Here is a 26,821-nt window from a genome sequence, read left to right on the forward strand (position 1 = left end):
CACTGGCTCAGCTTTCTATAATAAGCATGAATTTCAAATTGAGAAAACAAATAAAATCAAACCATCAATTTTTCCCATAGAAGAAAGATACCATAGTTTTAAAATTGAGACCTGGTGTTCATTTGAAATTAAAACCTTTAATCTCCTAAAAGAACATACAATTCATTTTCAGAATTTGGAAGGAACATTTTAGAGACAAAAGCAGTTGAGTCACCACTGAGGGTTATAATGCTGGGCCGTTAAGTGATTGACTGAGATAGTTGCAGTAGACGAGGTATGAGGGGCAGTTTATGGGGCTCATTCCTGTGAGCCATGCTTATGTGGATATGAGTGCTGTGCCTAATCATCTGCTCCACTGAGAGAGCCTCTAATTACAAAGGAGCTCTGGTGGGAAGGTTAGATGTGTGGGTTGGATGGATGTGTGATAAAGCAAAAGACTACTTGCAGAGCAGAGAGCGTAAGTGATGTGTGCGTGCCAAGCACCTTCTTTGACTTCTAATAGGATGTTGGTGGGAGGATCGGTCTTGTAGAGGTACAGGCTAAGGTGGCGGCTCTCTTTACACTCTGTTACTTCGTTTGGATGTACTTCAGTTGCTTTTCCAATAATGCTGTAGTAATTAGATAATATACTTGGTGGTCCAAAATCCAGGCTCTAATTTTGTGTCTCATTTAAAATGGTGATCCTGCTGCTCAGTGAAATATGGAAACATTTTTTAAGTGGAAAGCATTGTAGAGAAATATGAGGTCAGTTAGATGGCTCAGTAGGTGAAAGGTGCTTGCTGCTAAGCCTGATGATCTGAGTTTGATCCCTGGATCACACATTGTGAAAGGAGAAAACCCATAGGGCCAGTGAGATGGTTCAGTGGGTAGGGGTGCTTGCTGCTAAGCCTGATAACCTGAGTTGAATCTCTGGGACCCACATGGTGGAGGACAAGAACCAACTCCTCTTGACCACCACATGAGTGTACACACACATACACAAATAAATAAGTGAATCAGAGAACTCCCCTTCTCCAGGTTGTTTTCAGACCTCTATTAAATTTCTTTTTCCTTCCTGTGAATCTTTTTGACATTTTCCAGCTGTTAAAAGGGGATGATTTTCCTAGTGTTGTAAGGTTAAACTCCAGACCTCTACTATCCCTTATTAATTGAACAATATTTGTCTTTGGAAAGCCCTCTCTAATTCTTCATCTTCCTCTCCCATTATCGCCACCTGAGGATTTATCAAGTGCATCATTTAATTGATGTTGAGATGATTCTTGCTAGTCTTGGTGCCGGGTCCCAGCAGTGTCTGGTAAACACGTAACTCAGTGAAGCTCTGGGCTAATGGGGAGAGGGTGTTTAGTCTTCTGTTAGAAGTGTTTTTATTCTCCCACTTTAGGATTGGACTGGGGGATTTATGTGCTGCAAAGTAATGTAGTTCTCCATTATTTGGGAGCTAGCCTAGGAGGAGTTAGTATGTGCACCATTGGTAGGTTTGGATCTCAAGTCCATGAGAATGGGGAAGCCGGGACAGTTCCTGAGCCCAAAGCAGGAGGCACAGAGGCCCTCGAGCCTCTGTCAGTGTAGGAGGTTGGCGCTGCATTGTCTGCCTTTGTAGGCCATTTTCCTTTTTATCTGAAGAGTCAGAGGCTAGGTTCTGTCTCCTATTGAGCTTCAGATGACCACATGTAGGATGGATGCTACAGAGGTGGGATCAGTTTCTCTGAACAGAAAGGAGGAACAGCGCCTTTTTCCTTGTCCAGTTAGAAGGCCCCTGACACAGTTAGAAAAACATTGGAAGGCTTGGGGGTGTGAAAGAATATGCAGGAGCCTGACATCGTGCATTCTGGAGCTTGTCTACAAAGGTGCTAAAAGAAAATGGTTTTTACTGAAAGGTATCAGCCTTAGCCAGGTGTGGTGGTGCACACCCAGCACTGGGGAGACAGAGGCAAGGGGATCTCTGAGTTTCAGGATGTGGAGAGACCCTATCTCAACAAAACAAAACCAAAGCTGCCTGCCTGTGCCTTCCCTCCCTCACCTCTTGTTTCTAATTGTTTTTGGTTTGTTTCAGACAGGTATCCTGTATGTAGGCTGGCTGTTAAGAGATGACTGAATTTCTGACCCTCCTACCTGTACTTCAAGTGCTGAGACTCTGAGTATCCATCCCTGCACCTGGTCTATGCAGGGCTGGGGATTGAACCCAGGGTTCACGTATGCTAGGCGAGCATTCTCCTCATTGAGCTATTGTCTCTTAGGTGTTAGTTTCCAATTTTTAACATTTTATAGTTGATTAAATTATTCAGGAGTCTTATAGGTTTGATTTGTTACAAATCATAATCTCAGGTCTGGAGAGATGGCTCAACAGTTAACAGCACTTTGTTTCTCTTGCAAGAGGAGCAGGATTTGGTTCCCAGCACCCGCACAGTGACTTAGAACCATCCATAACTGCGCTTCCAGAGTCTCTGACACCCTCTTCTGATCTCTGAGGATGCCAAGCATATACATGCAGGCAAAACACTCATACACATAAAATAAAATAAATCTAATTTTTAAAAATCTCTGAGCAAGAAGTGAGTGAAGAGGACTGTAGGACTGGACACCTTGGCCCTAGTTCAGAAAGGGACATAGTCACCTTTCTAGCAAGGACTTTATTCTGACAACTTGCTTCTTATTTCCTGTGTGCAAGCATGCTGCGCAGCTCCCACTTTTTCTTCCTTCTTAGTAAATTGTACTAATTTTTTTTCTATTTGGTTTTTCGAGACAGAGTTTCTCTGGGTAGCCTGGCTGGCCTTGAATTCACTGAAATCTGCCTGCCTCTGCCTCCTGAGTGATGGGATTAAAGACACACACACCACTGCCCAGCTCACAGTTTTTTTGTTTTTTGTTTGACATGTATTTACAGTTTCACAATGCAAATTACAAATTAGCAAATGCCATCAGATAATACCCTCATCTCCAGTAGAATAAGGATACTTTAATGGAATAAGTATTCTATAGACATAATGTTTTAAATCAAGAATCTGCATACCTCCCTTGGTCATAATCTTAGAGTCCTGATGATGGTTTCATGTCATCATTGTCTTTATAAACTCCATATAGGAAACTCTTAGATAAGTTCAGTCCAAGTTCTTTCAAGAATAGTCTCTTGAAATGCTGTTGACACAGTAGGAGAAAATGTCTATCATCTTTTTTGATCAACAGATATTTTTTGAGCTTGCCCTTTTAATTTAGAATATAAGGAGAGAATAGATTCCAGATAAAAATAATCATAGAGGCAGCTTCTGTTGTAGTGTTGCTGGTGACTTGAAATTAATGGAAAGAGACTTGATAGACTTTATGATAAAACACCTCTTTTAATCTTTTAACATTAAAACAATGAGAACATAGTCATCTTAGAGTAGAACTTACAGAGATCCACAGACTTTCTCTGTAATGAGCCACACAGCCAGTATCTGAGGACTTGGTTGGCTGTCTATTTTCTGTTACACTGCTTACCTTTGCAGATGCTAAGTCCCGGGTACATAAATGAATGAGCGTGGCTGTGTTCCATAAAACTCAATTGTGTACACTGAAGTTTGAATTTTATGTAATGTCTACATGTCAGTAAGTACTCATTTTGGGAGTTTTTCTTCCAACCACTGAAAACTGTAGAAACCATTTGAGGGCCTCTGCACTCATCTTCAGAGGTAAGCTGTTGCAGCAGAGACTGGATGGTCCACAAGTCCTCAGAGGTCACACCAAAAGAAGAGAGAAGTCGGAGCATGAGCTGTTGGTTGCTGATTCCTATGGCCTTTCATAACAGTGTCTTAAGTATGTTGAAATTAGTCTAATATGTAAGAGTTTTAACATTTTTCTCCTACCTTTTGAGGGGAGGAGAGTAAACCTTACTGTGTCTTCTGTGTGAAATTTACATATCAGATTGGCTAATGGCTGAAGTGAAGTGAGAGAGACGATTGGGATGCTTCCATTTGAAAAGGACTTTTGACTGGAATTGCTGAGTTCTCTTTTTAATTTTTTTTTCCAGTGAAACTAGCAGTGTATGCAGCAGCAGTGACACAGGGCTCTTCACCAATGATGAAGGACGGCAAGGTAATCTTTTCTCTTTTTTTGGTTTCTCTGTGTAGCTTTGGTGCCTGTCCTGGATCTCGTTCGTAGACCAGGCTGGCCTCGAACTCACAGAGATCCACCTGGCTCTGCCTCCCAAGTGCTGGGATTAAAGGCGTGCGCCAACACTGCCCAGCTGGTAATCTTCTTAAAAATCTAGTTTTTTTTTTTTTTAAGACTTTATTTTTTAATTTTTAAATTATGTGTATATATGTGTGTCTGAGTGTGGGTATGTGCTTGTGAGTGCAGTCACCCATGGAGCCCAGAAGAGGACACCAGATCCCCTTGGAGCTGGAGTTACAGGTTGTGAGCCATCTGATACAGGTGCTGGAAACCAAAACTCTGGTCCTTTGGAAGAGCAGTACACATTCTTAACTGTTGACCTTTTTCTCCAGCTCCCTGGCAGAGTAATCTTGATTCCAGCTTTGGGACTTTGTCTCAGTGGTTGATTCCAGTGATTGTGGAGTGACTTATTGAAGGCATATGAGAGCCACTTGGGGAATTGTGAAAATTTCAGATTTTCTGAACTGCTACAAATCAAATCGATTTGGAGTTGGTCCCTGGAATCTGTAGTTTTTACAAGTCCCTGAAATGGTTCTTATATAGTATCATATAGCTTGAGAATCTTTGGTCCATGGGGTCAGAGTGTCAAGGCTGGAGCTTGCGAAAATTTTTTTTAATTATAACCAACAATATTCTCATACATAATTCTTTTGGGGAAGGTTGATATGTTATTATACTGAGGAATAACTTTTACCATATTTAAGTTTAAATGCCCGAAGAGTATGACAAAGTCATGTGAATAAACCTTGTAGTGTCCTGGGTGAATATTTAACAAGTATCTTAAAAAGTCACCAAGTATCCCATTTAAATGTGTATTTTTTTTTCCTGAAGGGAACCTTACGTGTGTGTGTGTGTGTGTGTGTGTGTGTGTGTGTGTGTACGCACGCGCACACGTCTTGCCTTTTGACTTTGTTCTTTGTATCTGTTGCCTTTTCATTGTGTTTGTTATTTGATGCTTTTAAATTTTGGTGTATGAGTGTTTTGCCTGCATGTATGTAATGTGTCCCACGTGTATGCTTGGTACCCTCGTAGGTCAGAAGAAGGCATTGGATCCCTGGAACTGGAGTTATAGATGCTCATGAGTCCCTATGTGGGTGCTGGCAACTGACCCCAGGTTTCTGCCAGAGCACCAAGTGCTCCTAATTACTAAGCCATCTCTCCAACCTGTTTTTTTAAAGATCACCTATTGTGTTATGTGCTTTCCATTGAAACATTCCACAGCCGGGGATAATTATTTTTATTTTTTTATTTTTTATTTGTGTGTGTGTGTGTGCATGCGCTCGTGCCTGAGTGTATGTATGTGCACCATGAGGGTGCATGACCCTGAAGAAGTCAGAGAAGGATCAGATCCCCTGGAACTAGGATTATAGATGGCTGTGAGCTGCCATGTAGGTGCTGGGAACCGAACCCAGGTACTGTGTGAGAACAGTAAGTGATCCTAACAGCGAGCCATCTCTCCATCCCTTAGAATCGTTTGTAACCATGGCCCCTTACACATTGCTTGGAATACAAGAGCCCCTATTAAGTTGATAAACCCAGGTAAGTTAAGCGAGGGTGCAGTGAAACCACCAAACTAGACCTAATGTGTGTAGAAAAAAAGGGTTATTGGGGATCAAACTGCCAAGGCTGTCTCTAGGAGAGGTGGCAGAGAGAGGCAAAATGGCAGGATTTTATCTGACAGTCTCACAAAAGTCTCTTACTATTTTGGTTTTTGAGACAGGGTCTCTCTGCATAGCCCTGGCTCCTGGAACTCGCTCTGTAGACCAGGCTGTCCTCAAACTCACAGAGATCTACCTCCTCTGCCACCTGAGTGCTGGAATTAACGGAGTGTGGCACCATGCCCAGCTACAAGTGCTTTTTAAAAACTTTTATTATTGGATCATGAGTGAATTGTAAGAACTATAATTCCCATTCTGCATTAATTCATTGCCAGAAAACATGATCTAAGGAGTTTACCTGTTGTAGTACATGTCCTGAGAAATGCTTCTACCTGAGAATGGAATAAGCATGTCATAGTGCATAGAAACTAGTCTACCCGTGTCACTGGCTGGTGGGCCCCTGTAGAGTAGTGCTCTCAGATTGTGCTCCCCATGTAGAGTAGTAGTGCTCTCAGATTGTGCTCCCCCTGTAGAGTAGTGCTCTCAGATTGTGCTCCCCCTGTAGAGTAGTGCTCTCAGATTGTGCTCCCCCTGTAGAGTAGTGCTCTCAGATTGTGCTCCCCCTGTAGAGTAGTGCTCTCAGATTGTGCTCCTTATGTAGAATAGTAGTGCTCTCAGATTGTGCTCCTTATGTAGAATAGTAGTGCTCTCAGATTGTGCTCCTTATGTAGAGTAGTAGTGCTCTCAGATTGTGCTCCCCATGTAGAGAAGTGCTCTCAGATTGTGCTCCCCATGTAGAGAAGTGCTCTCAGATTGTGCTCCCCATGTAGAGTAGTGCTCTCAGATTGTGCTCCTCAGGCCTGTTCAGCTTCATGAGGAAACTTGCTAGTGTCTGCGTGTCCCCTGATATATCTTCTTTCCCATGTGTCATCATCTCACTTCCCCACATCCTGGTTTTGACAAGCCCTTCTGGTGCTCCTGATGCTTGCTGAAGTTTGAGAACCCCTGTTCCCAAGACGGCTGTTTGCAGTGTTTGTTTATAGCGAGACACCAATACCTATCAAAGAGCATCCTCTTCGGTGCTTGGTGGTAGCAGCTATTATTTGCAGAGTGCAGGCTTCATTGCCTCTTTGGAGATTTCTGCATTAATTTTAAGAGTCATTATTATCCTGAGTGTTAGTGGCTTCATGTGTTTGGCAGGTGGGACCTTGTATATACTGGGGGATGGAGGACTCATGAGCTTTAGATGCTGTTGTCATAGTTTATTCTTGCAGTTGGGAAGGGGATGAGTAGCAGACATGAAGATGCCCTTTTCTCCTGTCTTGTTGGTAGGAATGCACTCTAGTAGAAACTGAGCTGTTGTTAGGGTAGCTAATTAGAAGTTCAAACCAAGAGGTTGGATGTTTGGGTTAGTAGGGACCTTACCATTAATGAACAATGTAGCCTTGGGCAAATGTCATAGTTTCTGTCCCATCAATGAGATACCAACCAAAACAAAGTGTGGGCATAAATTCTTTATTGACCTATTAAGATAAAATGTAAATATATAAAAAATCTCCCAGCAATAAAAGCTAATTTTTGAATTGAGGAACACTTATGGCTTTGAACTTTATCTACATGGTAGATAATGGTAAGGAAGTCTGTTTTTTTATGGAAAACACTTGGGCTTTGTCAGGTTCTGGGTTCACATTCTGACGGCATTTACTGGCTTAACCCTGACTTCTGGGCATTAGTTGCTTCACAATAAGTTAGAGCCGTTGTGTGTTTTGGAAGAGATAACATATTTTCAGGTTTTCCACATGAATTCAGGAGGGCCGTAAGGCTAGATCTTAGATTTTACTATTTAAGTGGTGAAAAACAGTCCAACATTCACGTGGAACTAGGTTGATACCTTAGCTTTCATCTTACTGTGAACCAAGAGGGACTGGACATGTTCTTTTGTACTTTGGTTTATTTGTAGTATCATAACTGTAGCATTAAAAAACCCTCCTGGCATTTGAATTTTAACATGACTGCTCAGGACATGATCTCTTTACTCTAGGGGATGATGAGCAAAGTGATTGGTTTTATGAAGGAGAATGTGTCCCTGGATTCACTGTCCATAACCTTCTGCCCAAGTGGACTCCTGATCACTGCACTGATGTAGAAAGAATGGACTCCGGAATGGATAAACTCTCAGATCCCACATTCCTTTTACCTTCCCGGCCAGCTCAAAGAGGTGAGTTTGGAGAAGATGGAAAAGTTAAGGTCGTGGCTTTATGGTTCTCTTTGGGAAGACTCAGCGATTTCCCTGCTCAGTCATTGGCATGCCTCTGGCCATGCATTGCTATCTGAACTGTGGAGTTAGCTCAGGTTCCTCCCACTCCTAAACCAGTCCATGTAGGCTCTTGGGACAAGTCCCCAGTTTGTGCCATGTTTAGGAAGCCTGGCATCAGTCACATCACGGCAGCACATCCCTGTAAAGCTGATGATGTGATACCTCCCGAATGCTCACTGGAAGCTGGAAAGATTGGCTCTTACAAGGAACATTCACATACAAGAAATTGTGGCATTTTTAAGTGGATGGTTTTACACTACTTCTTTAAATGTATTTTTTTAAGGATCTTAATATTGTGTACTTGGACACAAATGCATATCTGTTCCTTTGCTTTACTTCAGTTCTAAGGAGTAGAATGGGTGGAAAGGGCCCATACCAGGACACCTCTCTTTTAGTTAGCTCCATATTGTGACCAAGTCATTTCACCTTTGGAATGTCTGGGCCATTGCCTAAGATGTGTGACCATGAACAGGACTGTTTCATAGGTCTTTAGTCCTGCAAGAGTAGGGCTCTGAAGGGAGTAGCTATCAACCATTTAGCCAGTTATCTGGTATCTGTTGATGTTTGGTGCTCAGAGTGGCACATCTGTGATCACACTGCCCAGGACAAAGATATGGGCACAGTCCTTGGCAGAAAGTTTTGTGAAGATGCTGGGGTAAGGGCTCCAGGGTGCTAGAGCATCTGTGCTTAAGGATCTTGTAACTGAGGCCTCTTCTTTCTACAGGATACCATGCTCGTCTGAATCGATTGCCAGGGGCTACAGCTCGGTGCCTCAGGAAGGGGCGGAGAAGGCTGGCTGGGAAGGTGACGGATCTCATGATTTCTCCGGTGCTGTGGGAAGGTGGTAGTCCCCATGGGATTTGCGTGCCCTACTGACAGTTGAAGGCATCACAGGACTCTCTGGAGTTAATGAAACCAACTGAAATGTTCTGGGAGTTAAGAAGGGTGAATGAACGTTGTGTGAGATTTGAATGGATACAAACATGAAAGAGAAACACTTCATCCACATACAAGTTCTGATCAAGCACTTACATCAGCCTCTATTGTGTAGGCCGCTGGTTTGGTCTCTCTCTTTTGCACTTGTGACTACCCCTATATTGTTGTATAAGTTTAAAATCTCTTTTGGCTTCTTTATAACTCCTGAATTCAGGATGTGTTTTTATCCCAACTGGACTTTATCCTAGAATTGATTTAAAAGGAGAAAGCTACATAACAACAAACAGAACCAAACGGGCAATGTCTTCTCTCACACGTAAAATAACACTAAGCCCGCTTCACCGTCCTCCAGGAGCTGGCCCTGGCCCCGGGACATCTACTGCTTCTGCAGTTCTGTCCTTGCCGGGCCTGGGCCGGGCCTGTGCCGGGCCTGTGCCGGTGCTTCCTCCCAGCTGCTGCTTTAGCCCACAAGGAGAACTTAGGTTCAAAGAAGTAAGAAGTGTGTGGCACTCCCTGCATCCAGGTAGCAGAGTAGAGACTTGAACCTATGGGAACTGTAATTTTTATAAACTAAATTTATTTTTATTTTTTACCTTTGGGAGATAGGGTCTCTATGAAGTCCAAACTGGCCTGGTACTTGCTTTGTGTCCCAGACTGGCCTTCAACTTGAAATTGTTCTATCTAATTTCTTGAATCATAGGATTAGAGGCATGCACCAACTCTTGATTTAAATTATTCCAGCTTTGAGATTGAGAACTCAGCTAATGAAAAGTTCCCTAGCCAGGCAGGGAAGATGGTTTTGAGGAAGTTTGTCAAGCATTTCCAATGCCTGCTACAGTGTCTGCCAAGCATGTGTGGTTGTCAGTCACGATCATCTGGCTCCTGCGTTGTATTGTAGTCTGCCCAGAGAGCTTTTTTCTGAAGTTTGGAGCACTGGGAGGAGGTGGGGGACGGACGGACAAACAAGAGGTGAGGTTAATTAATTTGTGTGTTTACCACAGAAGACAAAAGGAGTCACTTCTCCTTCAGTCTTATGGAACCTGGGTATTGAACTCAGGTCATCAGACTTGGCAACAAGTGCCTTCACCTACTGAGCTATCTCTCCAGCCAGTTTCTTATTTCTTACCTTTAAATTCCAATTCCAGTCTCTAACTAGAGAGGCATTTGACCATCGGAAGAATCGTGCTACATGTTCCTTTGGCTCACTCCATCTATAGACCCTGGACCAACACTCTTGGTTTTGGAGCTCATTCTTGACAGGAAGAGCTTCTGTGTAGATGAGTTAAGGAAGGCAGAAGCTTGAGAGTGGAGGACAGTGAGGTTTTCCTTCCCCATCTATTGATTATGTAGAGAATGGTCTCTCCACTGTCTGCTGCCTTTCTTTAAGCTCAGCAGAGTAAGAGCTTTCCGCTTCCATTGATGTGAGTTAGTTCACCTTGAAGGCGCTCTTCAGTATGGAATCTAGGGTTTATTGGATGTGCAGCTAATGATCTCAAGGGAATAGGGAGAGATGTACTTTTTAAATTTGTCTTCATCACCTTAAAGGGAGATCTGTCATTTCTAGCAGAGGTCACTGCTCTGCTCCTCCGCTCCTCTCCCCAGTCCTTCTCTTCCCTTTCTAAACTGTAATCATAAATAATGAGTTTCATTCACAGCTCCCTGCCAGCGAGCTGCTAATTACGCAAAGTACTGCTTGTAATTTACACAGTAATAAACTGTAAATTTAAATATTACGGCATTTTAAGTTAATAATTTTTCTGCTGTAACAAATAGCTCATTATTCACCCATCTTTTCCCTTGGCCTCTCTACATTCTGTACCTCTGATCTGGAGGCATAGCCAAAGGGATGAAAAATAGGAGAATGCAGTATGTGAACCCTCCACTTAGCTCCACCCGTGTTTAGAATCTGACCTCAAATGAATTTTCTAAAGCTGGTGGTTCTGTTAAAGTTCCCACTCTTCAGGCTAGCTCGTACACATAGTTTAGTACAAATGCCAAGATACCGCATTGACACTCAGGCCCCTGACTGTGTCCTCTCACCTTAGCACTTCCTCTTGGGAGTGACTCTTGTTTCTGGTCAGGTTGCTGTGGTAAACAGCATTGTAGATGTGCTCATTAGGGGAGGGAGTGCCTTTTGCCACTCCCCAGTGAAGATAACTGGTTTGCCCTGGTTTACGGGTATGCTTTCACACTGCGATCCCCAGAGCCCTGAATTTAAGAAGCAGTTTAGACAACCTTCTGCTTTTACTTTGAAATGGTATTCCAGGGACAGAACACAGTGATAATTTTTGTGAGTTTTGTTTGTGGTCCTCAGGGCCCTGTGCATGCTAGGCAAGCACTCTACCACTGAACTATATGTGTCTACCCAGACTGCTTATTTTCCTAAGTAGCACAAGTTCTTTAACACATAGACATGTATTCAGCAGGTACTCAGTGAGGATTCAGTCACTGTTTATCTGTGGTACTTGTTGAACCTCAGTCAAATAGTTCATGGAGCTTAGTGTGCTCTTCTGCTAAAAACTGGCTCCTGTTGCTGAGTGTGATGACATACACCTCCAATCTCAACACTCCAGAAGCTGAAGCAGGAGTTTGAGGCTAGCTTTAGCTACACAGTGAAATCGTGTCTCCAAAAAAGAAAAAAAAAAAAAAGTGTTGAATCTTCTGAAAAAGTTTTTCTGCTTCTTTATACTCTAGTATTCTAGTATTATTTCATTATTCTATTAATACTCCAGGAAGTATGACCATATTAAAATTACACACACATCTAAACAATAAACAGTGTATACACATGTTGAAACATTACTTGGTATTAGTTTTATGTTTCACTTATATGTTAATTAGACAATAAACAGGGCTGGAGAGAAAAGTTAGCTGGTGAAGGGCTTGTGGAGTACTTGAGTTTGTTCCCCAGAATCATGTAGGTGGAAACCTCAGGCTCGATGGCATGCTTGTAATTTCAGCACTGGGGAGGAGGAGGCAGGAAGATATCTGAGGCTCACTGACAGGCAGCCTAGCCTACTTGGTAAGCTCAGGCCAGGAGATACGTTGTGTCAAAAAAAATATAGATGGTGCCTGAAGAATGACACCTGAGGTGGCCTTCTGGCTTCCATTCGTGCACACACATTATGCCTGCCCACACACGTGTACCTGCATGCACACTTACATAAACTAAATTTAAAATAGAAAAAAATCCCAAGTCCCCAAACAGTATTTATAACGGCCTTTTAAAAGTGTTTTGGTCAGCAGAGAACAGATGGGTAGTAGATGATGCTTCTAAGATGGACTCACACTTAAAAAAAATAGCTGTTCATTTTAAGATTGACACAACCTTGAGATTGCTTGGCTGGCAGAGTTAGGGAAGAATTGAGCTTGGTGACAGTTTGCATTGTGTGTGTTTGCTTCTGTGGTTTAATGATACTTGTTCTTACCTTTCAGGAGACCAGCATAAGCAATCTAGGAACTGAGAGGATCAGCCATGTCATCAGTGACTCCCTGCAGAAAGAGTAAGTGCCTGCTGGCTGCCCTGGCCTGCTCCTTGGAGAAGGACGGAGAGAAAGAAGGCTTTTCTAAAGCAACCTTTCTATTAGACTCCAGAGCTGAAAGAGGACATCTTAAAGAGTGGTGCTTCCCGGCAGTTAAGAAGGCTGAAGTCAGGCCGGCAAGATGGCTTGTAGCTGAAAATGTTTGCTGCCTGTTGCATGTGTGATGACCAGAGTTCAATCCCCAGAACCACAGGTGGAAGGAAAGAGCTAGCTCCAGAGTTGGCCTTTCACCTCCCAAGTGTGCTACGGCACACACAATAATTAAAAAGAAGATTTTAAGATGGTTAAAGTCTTAAATGATGACAGTGATTTTCTTTTCCTTTCTAGAGTAGTTTTTATTTTGTTGCCTGTTGTAATTCTAGGTGTTCTCTTACTACCCACCACCAAGATACTATAATTTAAATGCATTTTTCTTGTTTTTTTTTTTTTTTTAAATGGTCATTCCCAGTGGCTGATTGCCTCTGTTCTCCTTCAGCCCTCTCTGAGGAGAAATCTTTTTCTCCCTGTTACCATGGTGAATGCAGTAGGAAGCATGAATGTAGCTACACGGGGTCCTTTGCCTTTCTCATAACAGCTTCATCTCCTAAACGCGTGGCTTTACTGTGTGCTTTGCCTTCCTATGGGTCTTCTGTGGCAAACATTTGGATATCTGCTGAATAAATACATACATATTGGGGCTGGAGAGACTCAGTGGATCAAGCATGAGGACCAGAGTCTGGATCCCCATCATCCACATAAGAAAGCAGGCAGCTGTGGCAGGTCTGCCTGTAGAGAAGTAGATCCCAGGGTAAGCTCGAGGGTCAGTGAGAAACCTTGCCTCAATAAAGGAGAGCGAGCTAGGAAGACCTCTGGCCTCCAACACAGGTGTACCCATGAACTTACACTCCTGCATTCACACATGCACACATGCACACATATCATACAGAACTACAGATGTTCAAAAAAGTCCCACATGTGTATATGCTAAAGAACCTGTATGATTTATTCCTTAGTCATCAGGCTCAGTGCCCCGTGGCAGTCCTACACACACGTGGCTCGTCTGACTTTGGAGTTGGAGTCCTTTTCTCACTGCACAGCTGAGATAAAGCTGTAGTCTTCGTTTGCTCCCCGGGTCTGGTTTTCACTCTGCGTTGTCTGCCTTCTCTATTGAAGAGCTGCTTCATGAGACTTGTGCACGCTTAGCTGGCATCCTTCCCCTTCAGCCGCGTCTCCCCCAGGTCCTCCTTTGTCTTCAGAAGCCTGCCCTTTCTCTTCTTCCCTCATACTTTTCCTATCACCTCCTTTATTGGTCTCTTTCCTGTTATTCTCTCTCTTTAGTTTCTGGTTACCATCAGCTGGGAAAAGAGAGCGAAAGCAGGTAAGATAATTTTTGGGGGTCATTTTTTATCATTTAATTTCCTTTTCTTTAGAAAGAATAAAGCATTGGCTTCTGATTTTCCCCACATTTCTGCTTGTGCACATGAGGTGAGTAAGATCACTTCCCATCAATCACTCTTGACTTTGAGAGCTATGTTCAAAGACTGCCCTGGGCTCATCTGTAAGAACGGTAGTAGCCAGTTCCCCTCTTAGGTTCAGCTGCACTTTGAGCTGCTTCTTAGTAACATTGCAGAGAAGCCTGTTTTATTTTCATTCCCCACTACTAGGATTTATTTCTACTTATGTGCCCATGTTTATATATGTGCATGTGAGCTCAGGGGCCTACAGAGGCCAGAGGGCATCAGATCTGCTGGAGCTGAAGTTACAGGCTGTTGGGAACTGCTTGACATGGGTGCTAATGAGAACCGAACTTGGGTCTCCTGGAAGAGCATTTGCTCTTAACCAGTGAGCCCCTGTTTTAGTTTTGAACTTTGATTAAAAATGTAAAGTGAGTCTCATGGCCTCTGGTTTAGCTTGCCAGTCTGAGCACAGGAAGCAGAAGGCCTCAGCCTTTGGAGAAGTGATCAAGGCCGGGGAGCTTTCTGCTCTTAGTCTTTTCCCTGGCTCCCCTCTAGGGGGACCTGGATAGTCAGGCCTTGAGTGGGAGCCATGATTTGAAAGAGATTCATGGTGGTAGTTATGTTTATAGATGTTTGGAACTCTTTCAGTTTAGAGATGAGGGCTGCTTAACCTTAGTTCTGTGGTTGATGGAGACCGATGGGCAAAACTTTTCTTGCTCCTTAGTTGGCTGCTTGGTTATTTTGGGGGACTACTTAGCATTTTATTATGTTATACAGTTTACATTTGCAAAGTTCACTGGGAAGTTGTTCCACAATTAACTAGAACAGTGGAAGATAGAACCAGTGTATGTTTATGAGATGACTTTAGTTGATGTATTTTAAGTTATATATTATAATGTACATTAGAAAAATGTAATTACTATGTCAGACTGACTTTGTGGAAACAGGACAAAGCTGAGTGTAAGTAATTGGTGTAAAGAAATTCTAGATAAACAGTAGTGCAGATGGTGGGCAGATAAAGAAAGGTCATGAAGGTGGCATGCAAGAGATTTGGGGACTGTTAAGCTAGAGTGTGGATTGTATTTGCTTCAGAGCATGCAAAGGCAGGACTTATGGCCATCATTTGCTCCACATCTGTTATGTCCAAGTGAGGAACAACACATCATGGGTTTCAACTATTTTCCTGAAGTTGCAGCACTATGTGTACTAGCTAAGTGTCTGGGTTTTTAAAGTGTGCTTAAAGTTACCACTCAAGTTCTGTCAGTCTTAAGTCATTACGTTACCCAGTTTTCAAAGGACTATGTTTTTGGGAAAATTTCTGAGAAGGCTAGCAAACAAAGTGAGGTGCTTTGTACCCAGTTCCCTGTTTGGTTTTATAGTTTCGGTGCTAAGGATGGCGAGCTGACATGTGCACTGCACTCTCACCCTCAGTCACCTTTTAGGGTCAGGTGAGAGACGACTTGATGACCTGAAAGGCAGTACTGGAGTTAGCTCTGCAGTAACCCTGTCATAAGACAGGTAAGCTGGCCAGTGGTACACCCTTGAGAGAAGGCTAGCGAAGTTCAGAGGTGATATGTCTTAAACAGAAGCCACTCGGTGGTGCCTTCAGTTAGGCACTCTAACTCTAGGCGCCTTCTGGTGACACTGTACTTATATTGTGTACTGGGATGTGCTATGCAGTTGACCTTGAGAAGGTAATTTCATGCTAGTCCTCTTGGGAAAAGGCTGATGCATAGTGGATAATCACTAGATGTAAATTCCCAGACTGCCCATTAAGAAGTACTGTGTTTGGCTATTTAAATGATTATTGTATAAAAATTTTGTTTGACAAGGAATAGTTTTGTTTTCTTTGTGCTGGGACATTATGGACATAAGGTTAGATATGCACAATGTTATTGAATGATATCAATGTTTATGCCAGAAGGGTTGGACATAGTCAAAGAGAGCATGTGGGCTGCTCTTTGGAATTGGGTATCTTTCATTTAAGCCGTACTAAAACAATCTGATTTACCCCCACAGTTTAGTCCTCTCTCTCCCCTTTACTCCTTGGATGTTCTTGCTGACGCTTCTCATCGAAGGTGTTCCCCTGCACACTGCTCTGCCAGGTAATTGGCTCCCAGTGGCGATTATTTTCTTTTGGAAAGTGCTGTGTTCCTTTTCATAACACTTGAGATTGTATGGTATATGTGCACAGGATCCGATTTGATCCTTACAACAACCTTCACAGGTAAGTCGATGTTGCACAGATGTAGAAACAGGCTGTGTGATCACATGGCTATGTCTTCTGGCTCGTATTTCACATTATTTCTGCTGCTAAAAGCCCATCTTCAAAGAACATTATTAATGTCCCTTGCCATGACCTGCAAAGCCCTGCATAATCTGATTTCTGCCAACATGGCCAGCTTCCTTTCATACAGTCCTGTCCCTTCTCTGAGCTGGAAGATCTAGCAGTACTAGGGAGCTCCATTTTCTTCTTTAAAAATGGCAGCCCTTCCTGCGTTGGACCTCTGGTCTCATTCCCCTTGTCTGGAAACCTCTTCGAGCTCCTGGATAACTAAGAGGTCATCTGCAGCACCATTTGGTTATTCTATTTGTTTCTTCCATAGTGCTTACCATTGTCTATAATGAATATGTGTACTAGTTTATTTAAAATTCTACCCCTACCCCATTGTCTTTCTTACTAGGCTGTAGAGACCTTGTCTAATCCCCTGATAAATCCTAGCATGTGCACCTGGCACTTACTAGGCATTCTGTACGTATATGTCACATTTCTCATTATGGATTCTCCTAATTCAGGTGACATGGAATTGGGTATGGTTTGATGATAGCATTTCTTAGCAGTGTTATTGTGCATAGAACAGCTAACAGTCTGAACCAAAGAACTCTTGTTATTTATGGTAGCATGAGGAATTTCTTTTCCAAGGTTCTGATGCTTTTTGTTTTGTTTTTGTTTGTTTGGTTTTGGTTTTGGTTCTTCTGAGACAGGGTCTCACTCTCACTATTTAGCTCTGACTGTCCTGGAACTATGTAGACCAGGTTGGCCCCAAACTCACAGAGATCTGCCTGCCTCTGCCTTACAAGTGTTCAGATTAAAGGGGTGTGCCAATACACCCAGCTACTGGTGCTTTTTTATTAGTCAGCTCTTAAGTAAATGTGCTTGTAGACTTGTGCTGTAGCTACACAAATAAGTAGCTGTTCTTTGGAAATAGTTACGAAGAGTTAGGATAATGAGCCCTGTTGCATAACCTACTGCTAGATATTTCTGCTGAGAAAGTAAAATTTTGAGTAGGAGAATCTTTTGAGAAGAGAGGCCATTATAAATAGTGTTGCTAAGAATGTGGAATTGGAGGTGACACAACTTCCACTGTAGGCCTTTACTCCAATATCATTCTGTTTCTCATGCATTCATTCAGCATTTGCGTACTCCCTACTATGTGCGAGGCTCTTCCTTTAGAACTGAAGATCTCAGGAGAATCAGATATGGAAACTGGCAGCTGCGATAAAGGCTTGCACCTGAAAGCTGTAAGACAGAGGCGGGCTTCTAATGCAGGCCCATGGGGTTCTAGACTGTCTACTGTCTTGACACTGAAGTAGTAGCTGTGCGTGCTCTTTGGGAGGAGCAGATGAGCTGCATCACATCAGTCCAGCACAGAGATGGCTTACTTTGCTCTCCTCCTCCACGGCCGCTCCCTGGGCCTGTATTTGGGCAGCATCAGCACTTCTCTCGTCTCCCTTCCTCCTGTGGCCAGGCCCATGACACCTTGTGCGTCCTGTTACTCTGTCCTTACTGTTCTCTGGACTGGTGGCCTGTGTGCCTGGCCTCGGAAACAGTAAGAAGTCTCAGCCAAGCTTCTGGTGCACACAGCTGAGGAGCGCTGCTGTTGCTTTGAGCACTTGCTGGAAGCAAAGGAGAGAGACGATTACCGGTTGTCTTTAGGTAGCAGTCCCAGATTAGAAGGCTAGATGCAGGTTCTGTCAAGTTGGGGTCGGGGGAGTTTGAGGTAACATTCATTATCTTATCCTTAAGTTGTTCTTTGTTTTCAAGTATATGTCTCTGTTTGGCCTAGTACCACATGTGTGCACATTCCGTGTGTGTGTGTGTGTGTGTGTGTGTGTGTGTGTGTGTGTGTGTGTGTGTGTAGGTCTTCTCTCTTACTCCCTCTCAGATTTCACTTATTGAAGGACACAGGAAGATTTGGAAGGTACTGCTCTGTGGAATGATCAGAGAATGTGTCCTCAGTGCAGGGTTCAGAAAGTATGAGTGAGAGACACTGAATTCTTGGGGGATAGCTCTCAACCCTTTAGAGTGATGGGGTCCCCATGCAGCAAGGTGTCATTGGAGCAGGACCTATCTAACTCCAGTTAGGGGATTTGTATGATGGGGTTTGGAACCATGCAGGGAGTTGTAGGAAGAGTGGACCATTTAGCAGAAGTCTTGCATCAAGCAGAGGGTGTAAAGGAGCAGAGTGCTAGAGACAGGCAGCTGAATGACTGCATTAAACAGTGTTTCGAATGGAGATTTTATCTTTTTCTTGTCCCATTTTATTTGTAGTAAGAAGAAATTTCTTTCAAAGCATCTGGGCAGCACTGGGAATTTGACACCCATCATTAGAAGGATTTTTGCGCGTATGTGGTGACTGTGTTATCATTAGTGGTATAATTTTATTTTGCAAAGAGAGAAGTGTTTCCTGTTTTATCACAGCTTCCCTGAGGAGGGCTGCTGTATTAATTTGCTGTATTGCCTCCTGGCTGTTCCCAGGCTGTTTTCCCTCTTCATCATGGAATTTTTAATGGCCCTCATGCCTCTTGGGAAGCATGTGAGGGAGAGTTCCTCGGGGAGTGCTTCCCTTTTTTCACATGCCTATAATTACTCTCCTTTAAGAGCACAAAGAGTCTGATAATCATGCCTGGGCTCTGAAGGTTCCCTCCTGTCAGGAATCTGAGCTGAGCTACTTCCTTGCTGGACACTGCCGGCTGCACTCTACTCGACTTCAACATCCGAACATGGCCACCTCCAAAACCACACAGCTTGGGATTTGAGAATAAACTGAGGCCACTGGGGTATGGTGAGTGACCTCAAGTATGTAGTTTAGCATTTCACTATAAGCCAATAAATAATGAGACCTCATTTAAGGCAACACTATATGAATGTGTCATTTAGCAGGTGGAGGGAGCAGGAGGGAGACCTTTGTGGTCATTGTACCATTTAATAAATTTGTAGTTTCTCTCTAGAAAGACTTCAGTTTAGTGGTAGTTCTCAACCCTCACTCTCCTTGTGAGTTATCTGAGAAGCCTTAAGAAAATGCATTCCTAGTTACTAAGGGAGAGGGCCTCATTGATAATGTGCTTGCCGTAGGAGCACTGGGACCTGACTTTGATCCCTAGCACGCATTTTTTTCTTTTTCTTTCCTTTTTGTATATCTATAATCTCAGCACTGGGGAGGCAGAGACAAGGGATCCTTGGGGTTTGCTGGCCAGACACTCTAGCCAAATCAGGGAGCCCCAGACTCTGTCTCAAAAGTTGAAAACAATTGAGGAAGACACATAATACCAACCTCCAGTCTCCATGCTCATATATGTGCAGCTGCATGCAAATGTACACACAAAAGCAAATCTGTGAACACACACATGCACACGAAAACAATAGTAATGACCCTCCAAGCTGAGTCTGACCTCCACGGATCAGTTGTTGTTGGTGTGGGGAAAGGCCCAGGCATTGACATGATCTTAGAGCTTCTGAGGTGACTAATAGGCAACCAGAGTTAAAAGCTATTGCCCTTAGTCCTGGTGGTTCCATGACTGGTCCTTAGCAGGGCACCTATTGTGTAATAGGCTCAGGCTCCATGCTTTGCTATTGTGAGCATCATTCTGCATGGAGGCAGACCCCTGGGATTCCTTTAGCTCCAGAGAAACTGTTCCAGGTGAAAAGGGGTTCTTATCTAGCATGGCGTGCTGCACATAGTTGAAGAGTGAGGGCAGGCACAGTGTGGAGGGCTGCATAAACATTTGGCTGGGTGTCTGGGTCAAATCCATACAGCTGTTTGAGTTTAGTTTTGTTTGCTAGTGTGCTAGCATTGGCATTTGCTGTTGCAATAGTAATATGCAGTACTCAGAACTGCTGCTTCTCAAACAGCAGATGGGGTGGTTGATGTTCTGCTAGAGGCGGTGGTATTGTAGGTAAATTCACAGTGACACCAGAGCTGCAGGCAGCTTTCCCCAAAACGAGACTGACTGCGAGGAAAAAACCTTAACATTATCACCTACGGAAAACAAGTAGAGACTACCAGTTGCTGTATTGCCTTCTTCTGTGTTACTGGCTGACATAGTTAAGTGCTTTCTGGCAGTCTTCAGTGTTCTCTAATTCTCTGTCCTCCCCCTGTTTTGGTGGTGATTTAGAAATGCCTCCATCTCCAGTTATTCTTCAAGTTCTGACATAGGAAAACACTGTTCTAGTATCCCCCACCCCCAGTTGGCCAGTTTCCTTGTAAATAAGCTTTTTAATTTGTGAAATCTTATTTCGGCTGAGTAAGCATGGCAGGTTCCCGAGCATGTATTCATATAATAACCATGGATTTTAATGAGAGCACAAAAGTCTCAACGTCTCCTGTTGTCGTCAGCGTTCATGAGATGTTGGGCATGGGAATTAATAACGCACAGGAGACTCCAGCCAGAATCTTGGGTTTACTGGACAAACACTTAACCTCCTTGTTCCTCAGTGTCTATTTGTTTAAGTGGAAAACTTTTCTTACTGGATTAGCAGGGATCGAAGTGAAAGGATGTATGTAAATATGCAGCAGCCTGGCAACCAACAATATCCTATCCTTAGGATGATTTAAATTTTAAGACCTTTGACCTGGCTTCAGACTTATTTACTAATGAGATGCTGTAAAGATTCTTGAGGGCCTTAAATGGCCTCAAATTGACTCTAAGAAGAGGCATTTGGAAAGTGCTTGGGTAGAAAGAGAGAGATCTTTCTGCCCATTACAGTTGGGATATGATGGGCCTAGCTCATTGTAATGCATGTTATCCATTCACAAGCATTATGATCTGCATATCAGAGTTGTGTGCCCAGCTGGCTGTGCCACTTGACAAGGAGTTTCAAAGAGCAAGAAGACGACTCAATTCATGCTATTCATTTTGACCTTTGGAGCCATAATAAACAGCCTCAGGTTTTACCCCAGGGCTTGGGGGAAGGAACCTTTTATTAGCCCTCTGTCTGTCTGGGCTGCCGTGACACACAGCAGCCCCCACTCAGCTCTTTAGAGCCTTGGTTTCAGCTGTAATGGTGTCCATATGTGTCCATAGGCTGTCCATGCCTGTTGGAACCTCCTGTTGTACAGCACACATTTCTTGAATCTTCTGCTTCTCTTGAAGGGGCTTGTTTACAGGGGCTCTTGGATGGCTGCTGTCTTACTGCCTGAGTGGAATATGAAAGCACTTTCTGTCTGTCTTTCCATTAATAATATACGTCTTCCCAGTTCTGCTCCTGTGGGTGACATCCTGCCTTGACTTCACCAAGGGAAGAAGAATTTAAAGGTAGTTTTAAAGCTGTGAGCCCTTTGCCACAGGCTGCTAAGGGTTAGGTTTAAAGGGGGGGGGGGGCGCATCAGGGAGTTGTCAGAGTCTCTTCTTGCTAGTTGAGCGCTTGTCTCTTGTGTAATTGTGAAGTGGGGTTCTCCCCTCGTGTCACGGGCTTGTGCAGGTTGGTGTGGAAGGTCTTTCTCTCACTGGGTGATTAATAAATGCCAGGACCCTGAAGATACGATCCCAGATGAGGCAGAGTTCTTTCTGCTTCTCGACATGCAGTTCTCCTCTCCCTCATTTGACCCAGTGCGTGACTCATTCCTTGATTACAGTGCATTGTCTCAAAGTATTCACTGTTTATGAATCGGGCTTCCTGCCCTGCTGTGAGCTGCTAGGAACAGACCCATGGTACAGTCACCATGGCTTTGCTCTGTGTGCCTCAAGCATAAGGTTTTACACAGGACAAGCTTTTGTAAATTTCTGTTGAAAAAAATTGAGGTGAATGGATTTGTAATTAAGGGGAATAATTAGGATATATGCTATGTATGACCTTTGGTCCTTACTAACATCCATTTTTCCCTCAGGTATTATGTAAGGAGAAAATATAGCAAATAAATACCTTTTTGTTGTTGTTTTAAACACCAAAAAGGAATTTTTTCATAGCTTTTAAAAACAAGCTGTTTTGAAGGTGAACCATTCCTTAGCTTAGCTTGCCATTGGCAGACAAAGACTGCTTTTGCTCCCTCTGAGTGACTTTCAGTATCTTTGTTCTAAACCAGAAGCAGCCACTTGAGTGATTTTTTTTTTGCCAGCACTGGTTCTATTAAACATGCATGTATTTCTCTCAAAGTATTTTCCCCCCTAAAAGTACATTCCTGCCCCTGGGACATAGTAATCTGCCCAGTTTCCTAAGTAACACCGCAGTTTGTGCAGCTCACCTGATCCTTCATTCTCTGCAGTAAAAATAAAGTAGAAATGTAGTGTTTACAGGAGGGTATAAAAGAGTTCTCTTTTCATTAATTGTTAATCTTTACCCATTCACCTTCACAGAAGAATTCAGTGGCTGCTTATGAAGGAATATATTTTTAAAGTGTATTATTAATAATAATTGTTCCCCTTTCCTACTCTTTCCCTTCTTTAAGTGTGTGTGCGTGTGTGTGTGTCTCTACTTGCTTGAACATTAAAGCCAGAAATCACTGTTGGTGTCTTCTGCAGCTGCTCTTCACCTTATTTATTATTATTATTATTTGCACTTACTTGTTTTGGGTGTGGGAGTGGTGGGAAGCACCAGTGCCACAGCATTCATTTTAAGGTCAGGGCAGTTTGCGGGAGTTGGTTTTTTTCTTTTCACCACGTGGGTCCTAGGGATCAAATCCAGGTCATCAGGCTTGGCAGCAAACACCTTTACCCACTAAGCTGTCTCAGGGACCCTCCAATGAACTGTAGGAATTCGCTTGTCTCTCCCTCCCTAGTGCTGGTATTACAAGAGCATGCTGTTGTGCTTGGTCTTCGTGTGAGTGTTGAGTCTTCATGTGGTCTTCATGTGAGTGAGTCCAAACTCAGGTCTTCATTAATGTGCAGCATGCACGTGGCCAGCTGAACCATTTCCCCAGCCCCTAGCCCCATAGTAGACCATGACATCAGTGGGGGAAATAGAGCTTCTAGCATTCATACTGTGAAAGAACGCCTGCCCCAAGTACTCACTGGCCTGGGGGTAGATAGTCCTGAGACCCAGCCAGAGGAAATGAAGCAAGAGGAGAGTCAGTCTCTTCTCTTTGGGTTCTTTGCTTATATACTGGGAATGATATTTTTATTATTTAAACGTATTTTTATTTAATTAGCATTTAGCCTAAGTTAGTTAGACCTAGCATTTAGACCTCTGTTATTGACTAGGTTATCACAGTAATCAGGGGCTATCAGAATTATCTAAGAGCACATTTCAAAATAAAATTTTTTTTACCGATTCTGTATACTAAATACACATCTTAGCCAGATGTGTGTTTTTAATAGAAACTTACATAATTCCAGTAACCATTTGTCATACCAGTCAAGAGTGATGTTTTAACCTGGTAGACACACAGGCCTAGCTTCTGAAGAGTAGCTGGGATGATCCTTTCCCCAGTGCGGGCTGGCACGATGTTCTAGTGAAAGAACGTTCATGTCTCTGGCTGGGTCTTATAAGTCTGCTGCTCCCTTACGGCAGACTGATGGCTTGACTCCTACCTCTTCTCTCTGTGAATGGTTTTGTTGTGTTGTTGTTGTTGTTGTGAGTGACTGTGATCGTCACAGTGAAATAACACACACTGATAAGCAACACATTAAAGAAAAGCTAGGAATCAGATCTCCTTAAGTGAATGTGGATGGAAGCTCAGTCTTTCTTTTTTTATTTCATCCCTTAAAATATTTTTATATCCACTCTTGAATTATTCTGGGATACACACACACAAATCAGAACTGCTTGGGTGAGAAACAGAAGTTGTCTGTCCACTTGTCGGCAGTCAGTGGAGTAACCCAAGCACCCCACAAATGCACACAGCTGTGTCTGCTTCCTGCCTGGTCTCCTGTGTTTAGGGCACTCAGCTCCTTTTCCTCAGACTTCTTCTGGGTCGTTGTCCTTCTTTGTTCTTGTCAGGTTCTTCCCGAGCACTGGAACCGGGTGCCAGTGTGCCCCTAACACCAGAGAGGGAGAAATGTGTCATGCTGTCCCTCTTGTCATAGTTTGACCCTTTCTGGTTCCCTCAACTCCTGACAAGGAAGGGTCATAGAACAAAATTTCTCATGTTTTCAGCCTACCTCCTGTGAAACCGTTCTCCAGTTTGGAGCCGGGCTTCAGTGTTGTAAGTGGGAGAGCATGTTTACACTGAGATTTGGGACTGTACATGTTCTTCTTCTCAACACTCCAGTCTCTCTCTTACTCACTTTCCGATCCCAGAAAAGCCGGAGATCAGACTTGGTTGGAAGACTCGTAAAAGTAGAGGAGGTCTGCTGTATTCTTAGTGTTCTGTACTGTGTGTGGCACATAGTAGGTGCTCAGTATGAATTTAGCATATGTTGGAAGACGCAAAACAACTGCTGAGTTAAAAGGAAGTAATTCATAGAGAAATAACAAACTTTATAAACAAGTAAAATGATCAACTAACACACTTTTTGCTTGGTTTGCTTAGGAATCCTTCAGTTTTTTCCTCAGCTGTAACTAGAGAGTTGCAAAAGTTGGAGGAGTTAGAATGTTCCAGGCAGCAGTTGAAAGTGGGAATAGGGTAGTAGAAACAGGGCTGTTACACAAAGAAACCCTGTCTGGAAAAACAAACAAAAAATAAAAACAAACAAAGAAATGACGGGTTTAGATGTTGGGGATCATTTAGTGCAGGGACAGTTAGCCCTCGAGTCTTAATGTTGTTGGGCAGGTATGGAGAAGGAGAGTGTAGGTCCCTCTGACATCTACAGTCGGTCCCCAGTAGCCCTCTATGTACATAGAATGCACATGATAATTTGTACTGTAATATGTGGTACTTAATTCCATTTGCTAAAAAAAGTATTTTTATAGCTGCTATATTTTCACTTAAAGTGGTTAGAATTTATTTAAACATTTTGGTACATTAACAAATTCATACTTTTACTTAAAGCATATTCCTTGAAAAGTGTAAGTACATACATAAAGAAGTTGAGAATCTGGGCACCTATAAGTGAGTACATACCATGTTTGTCTTTCTGGGTCTGAGTTACTTCACTCAGGATCATGTTTTCTAGTTCCATCCATTTGCTGGCAAATTTCATGTTGTCATTGTTTTTAACAGCTGACTAATACTCCAGTGTCTAAATGTACCACCTTTTTTTTTTTTTTTAAATCCATTCTTCAGTTGATGGACATCTGGGTTGTTTCTAGTTTCTAGCTATTAGAAATAAAGTTGCTATGAATGTAGTTAAGCAAGTGTTCTTGTGGTAGAGCATCCTTTGGGTATATGAACCAGAGTGAATAACTGGGTCTTGAGATAGGTCAATTCCCAGTTTTCTGAGAAACTGCCATATTGATTTCCACAGTGGCTGTACAAGTTTGCATTCATTCCCACCAGCAATGGAGGAGTGTTCCCCTTGCTCCATATTCTCACCAGCATGAACTGTGATTTGTGTTTTTGATCTTAGCCATTCTGACAGGTATAAGATGGAATCTCAGAGTCATTTTGATTTGTATTTTCCTGATGGCTAAGGATGTTGAACATTTCTTTAAGTGTTTCTCAACCATTTGAGATTCCTCTGTTGAGAATTCACTGTTTAGAGCTGTCTCTTGTTTTTGAATTACTGAATTTGGGCTATTGGAATTGAATTATTTGGTTTGTTGATGTCTAGTTTCTTGAGTTCTTTATATATCTTGGAAATCAATCTTCTGTCAGATGTGGGGTTGGTGAAGATCTTTTCTCATTCTGTAGGCTGCCATTTTGTCCTTTTGATGGTGTCCTTTGCCTTACAGAGGCTTTTCAGTTTCATGAGGTCCCCGTTTATTAATTGTACATCTTAGGCCTGTGCTGTTAGTGCTGTGTTCAGGAAGTTGTCTCCCGTGCCAGTGCATTCAAGGCTATTCCCCACTTTTTCTTCTATTAGGTTCAGTGTAGCTGGTTTTATGTTGAGGTCTTTGATCCACTTGGACTTGAGTTTTGTACAGGGTGATAGGTACAGATCTATTTGCAGTCTTCTACATGCTGATATCCAGTTATTCCAGCACCATTTGTTGAAGATGCTTTCTTTTTTTTTAAAACCATTATATATTTCTGGCTTCTTTATCAAAAATCAAGTGTCCATAAGTATGAGGATTTATATCTGGATCTTCAATTCAGTTCCATTGATCAACCTGTCTCTTTTTATGCCAATACTATGTGGATTTTATTACTATTGTTCAGTAGTACATCTTGAAATCAGAGATGATGGTGATGGCTCCAGAAGTTCTTTCATTTTACAGGGTTGTAGCTATCCTTGGTGTTTTGTTTTTCCATATGAAGTTGAGTATTGCTCTTGCAAGTTCTGTAAAGAATTGTGTGGGAATTTTGTTGAATCTTTAGATTGCTTTTGGTAAGATGGCCGCCATTTTTACTGTTAAGCCTACGAATTCATGACCATGGGAGAGCTTTCCATCTTCTAATATATTTTTCAATTTCTTTCTTCAGAGACTTGAAGTTTTTGCTAAACAGGTCTTTCATTTGCTTGATTAGAGTTACACCAAAGTATTTTATATTATTTGTGGCTATTGGGAAGGGTGTTGTTTCTCTAATTTTTTTCTCAGCCCACTTATTATTGGTATATAGAAGGGCTAGTGATTTTTTTTTTTTT

At 42.7% G+C, this 26,821-nt stretch overlaps 1 protein-coding gene across 4 annotated transcripts in view; it reads left to right on the forward strand.

The window, feature by feature from the left end:
• Gpatch2l (G-patch domain containing 2 like) overlaps positions 1-26,821 on the forward strand; it is a 50,377-nt gene that overhangs the window by 12,209 nt on the left and 11,347 nt on the right. For 3 of the 4 annotated variants that reach the window (XM_036205965.1, XM_036205962.1, XM_036205964.1), the window contains exons 3-8: positions 4,007-4,071; positions 7,789-7,965; positions 8,789-8,868; positions 12,436-12,503; positions 13,952-14,006; positions 15,998-16,083. In XM_036205965.1, coding sequence (XP_036061858.1) covers positions 4,007-4,071; positions 7,789-7,965; positions 8,789-8,868; positions 12,436-12,503; positions 13,952-14,006; positions 15,998-16,083 — 531 coding nt within the window. Of the gene's footprint in view, positions 1-4,006; positions 4,072-7,788; positions 7,966-8,788; positions 8,869-12,435; positions 12,504-13,859; positions 13,900-13,951; positions 14,007-15,997; positions 16,084-26,821 lie in introns of all 4 variants that reach the window. The other variant, XM_036205963.1, reaches the window with a different exon arrangement.

The sequence above is a fragment of the Onychomys torridus genome, chromosome 14 (assembly GCF_903995425.1).
Source record: "Onychomys torridus chromosome 14, mOncTor1.1, whole genome shotgun sequence".
NCBI classification, from domain to species: domain Eukaryota; kingdom Metazoa; phylum Chordata; class Mammalia; order Rodentia; family Cricetidae; genus Onychomys; species Onychomys torridus.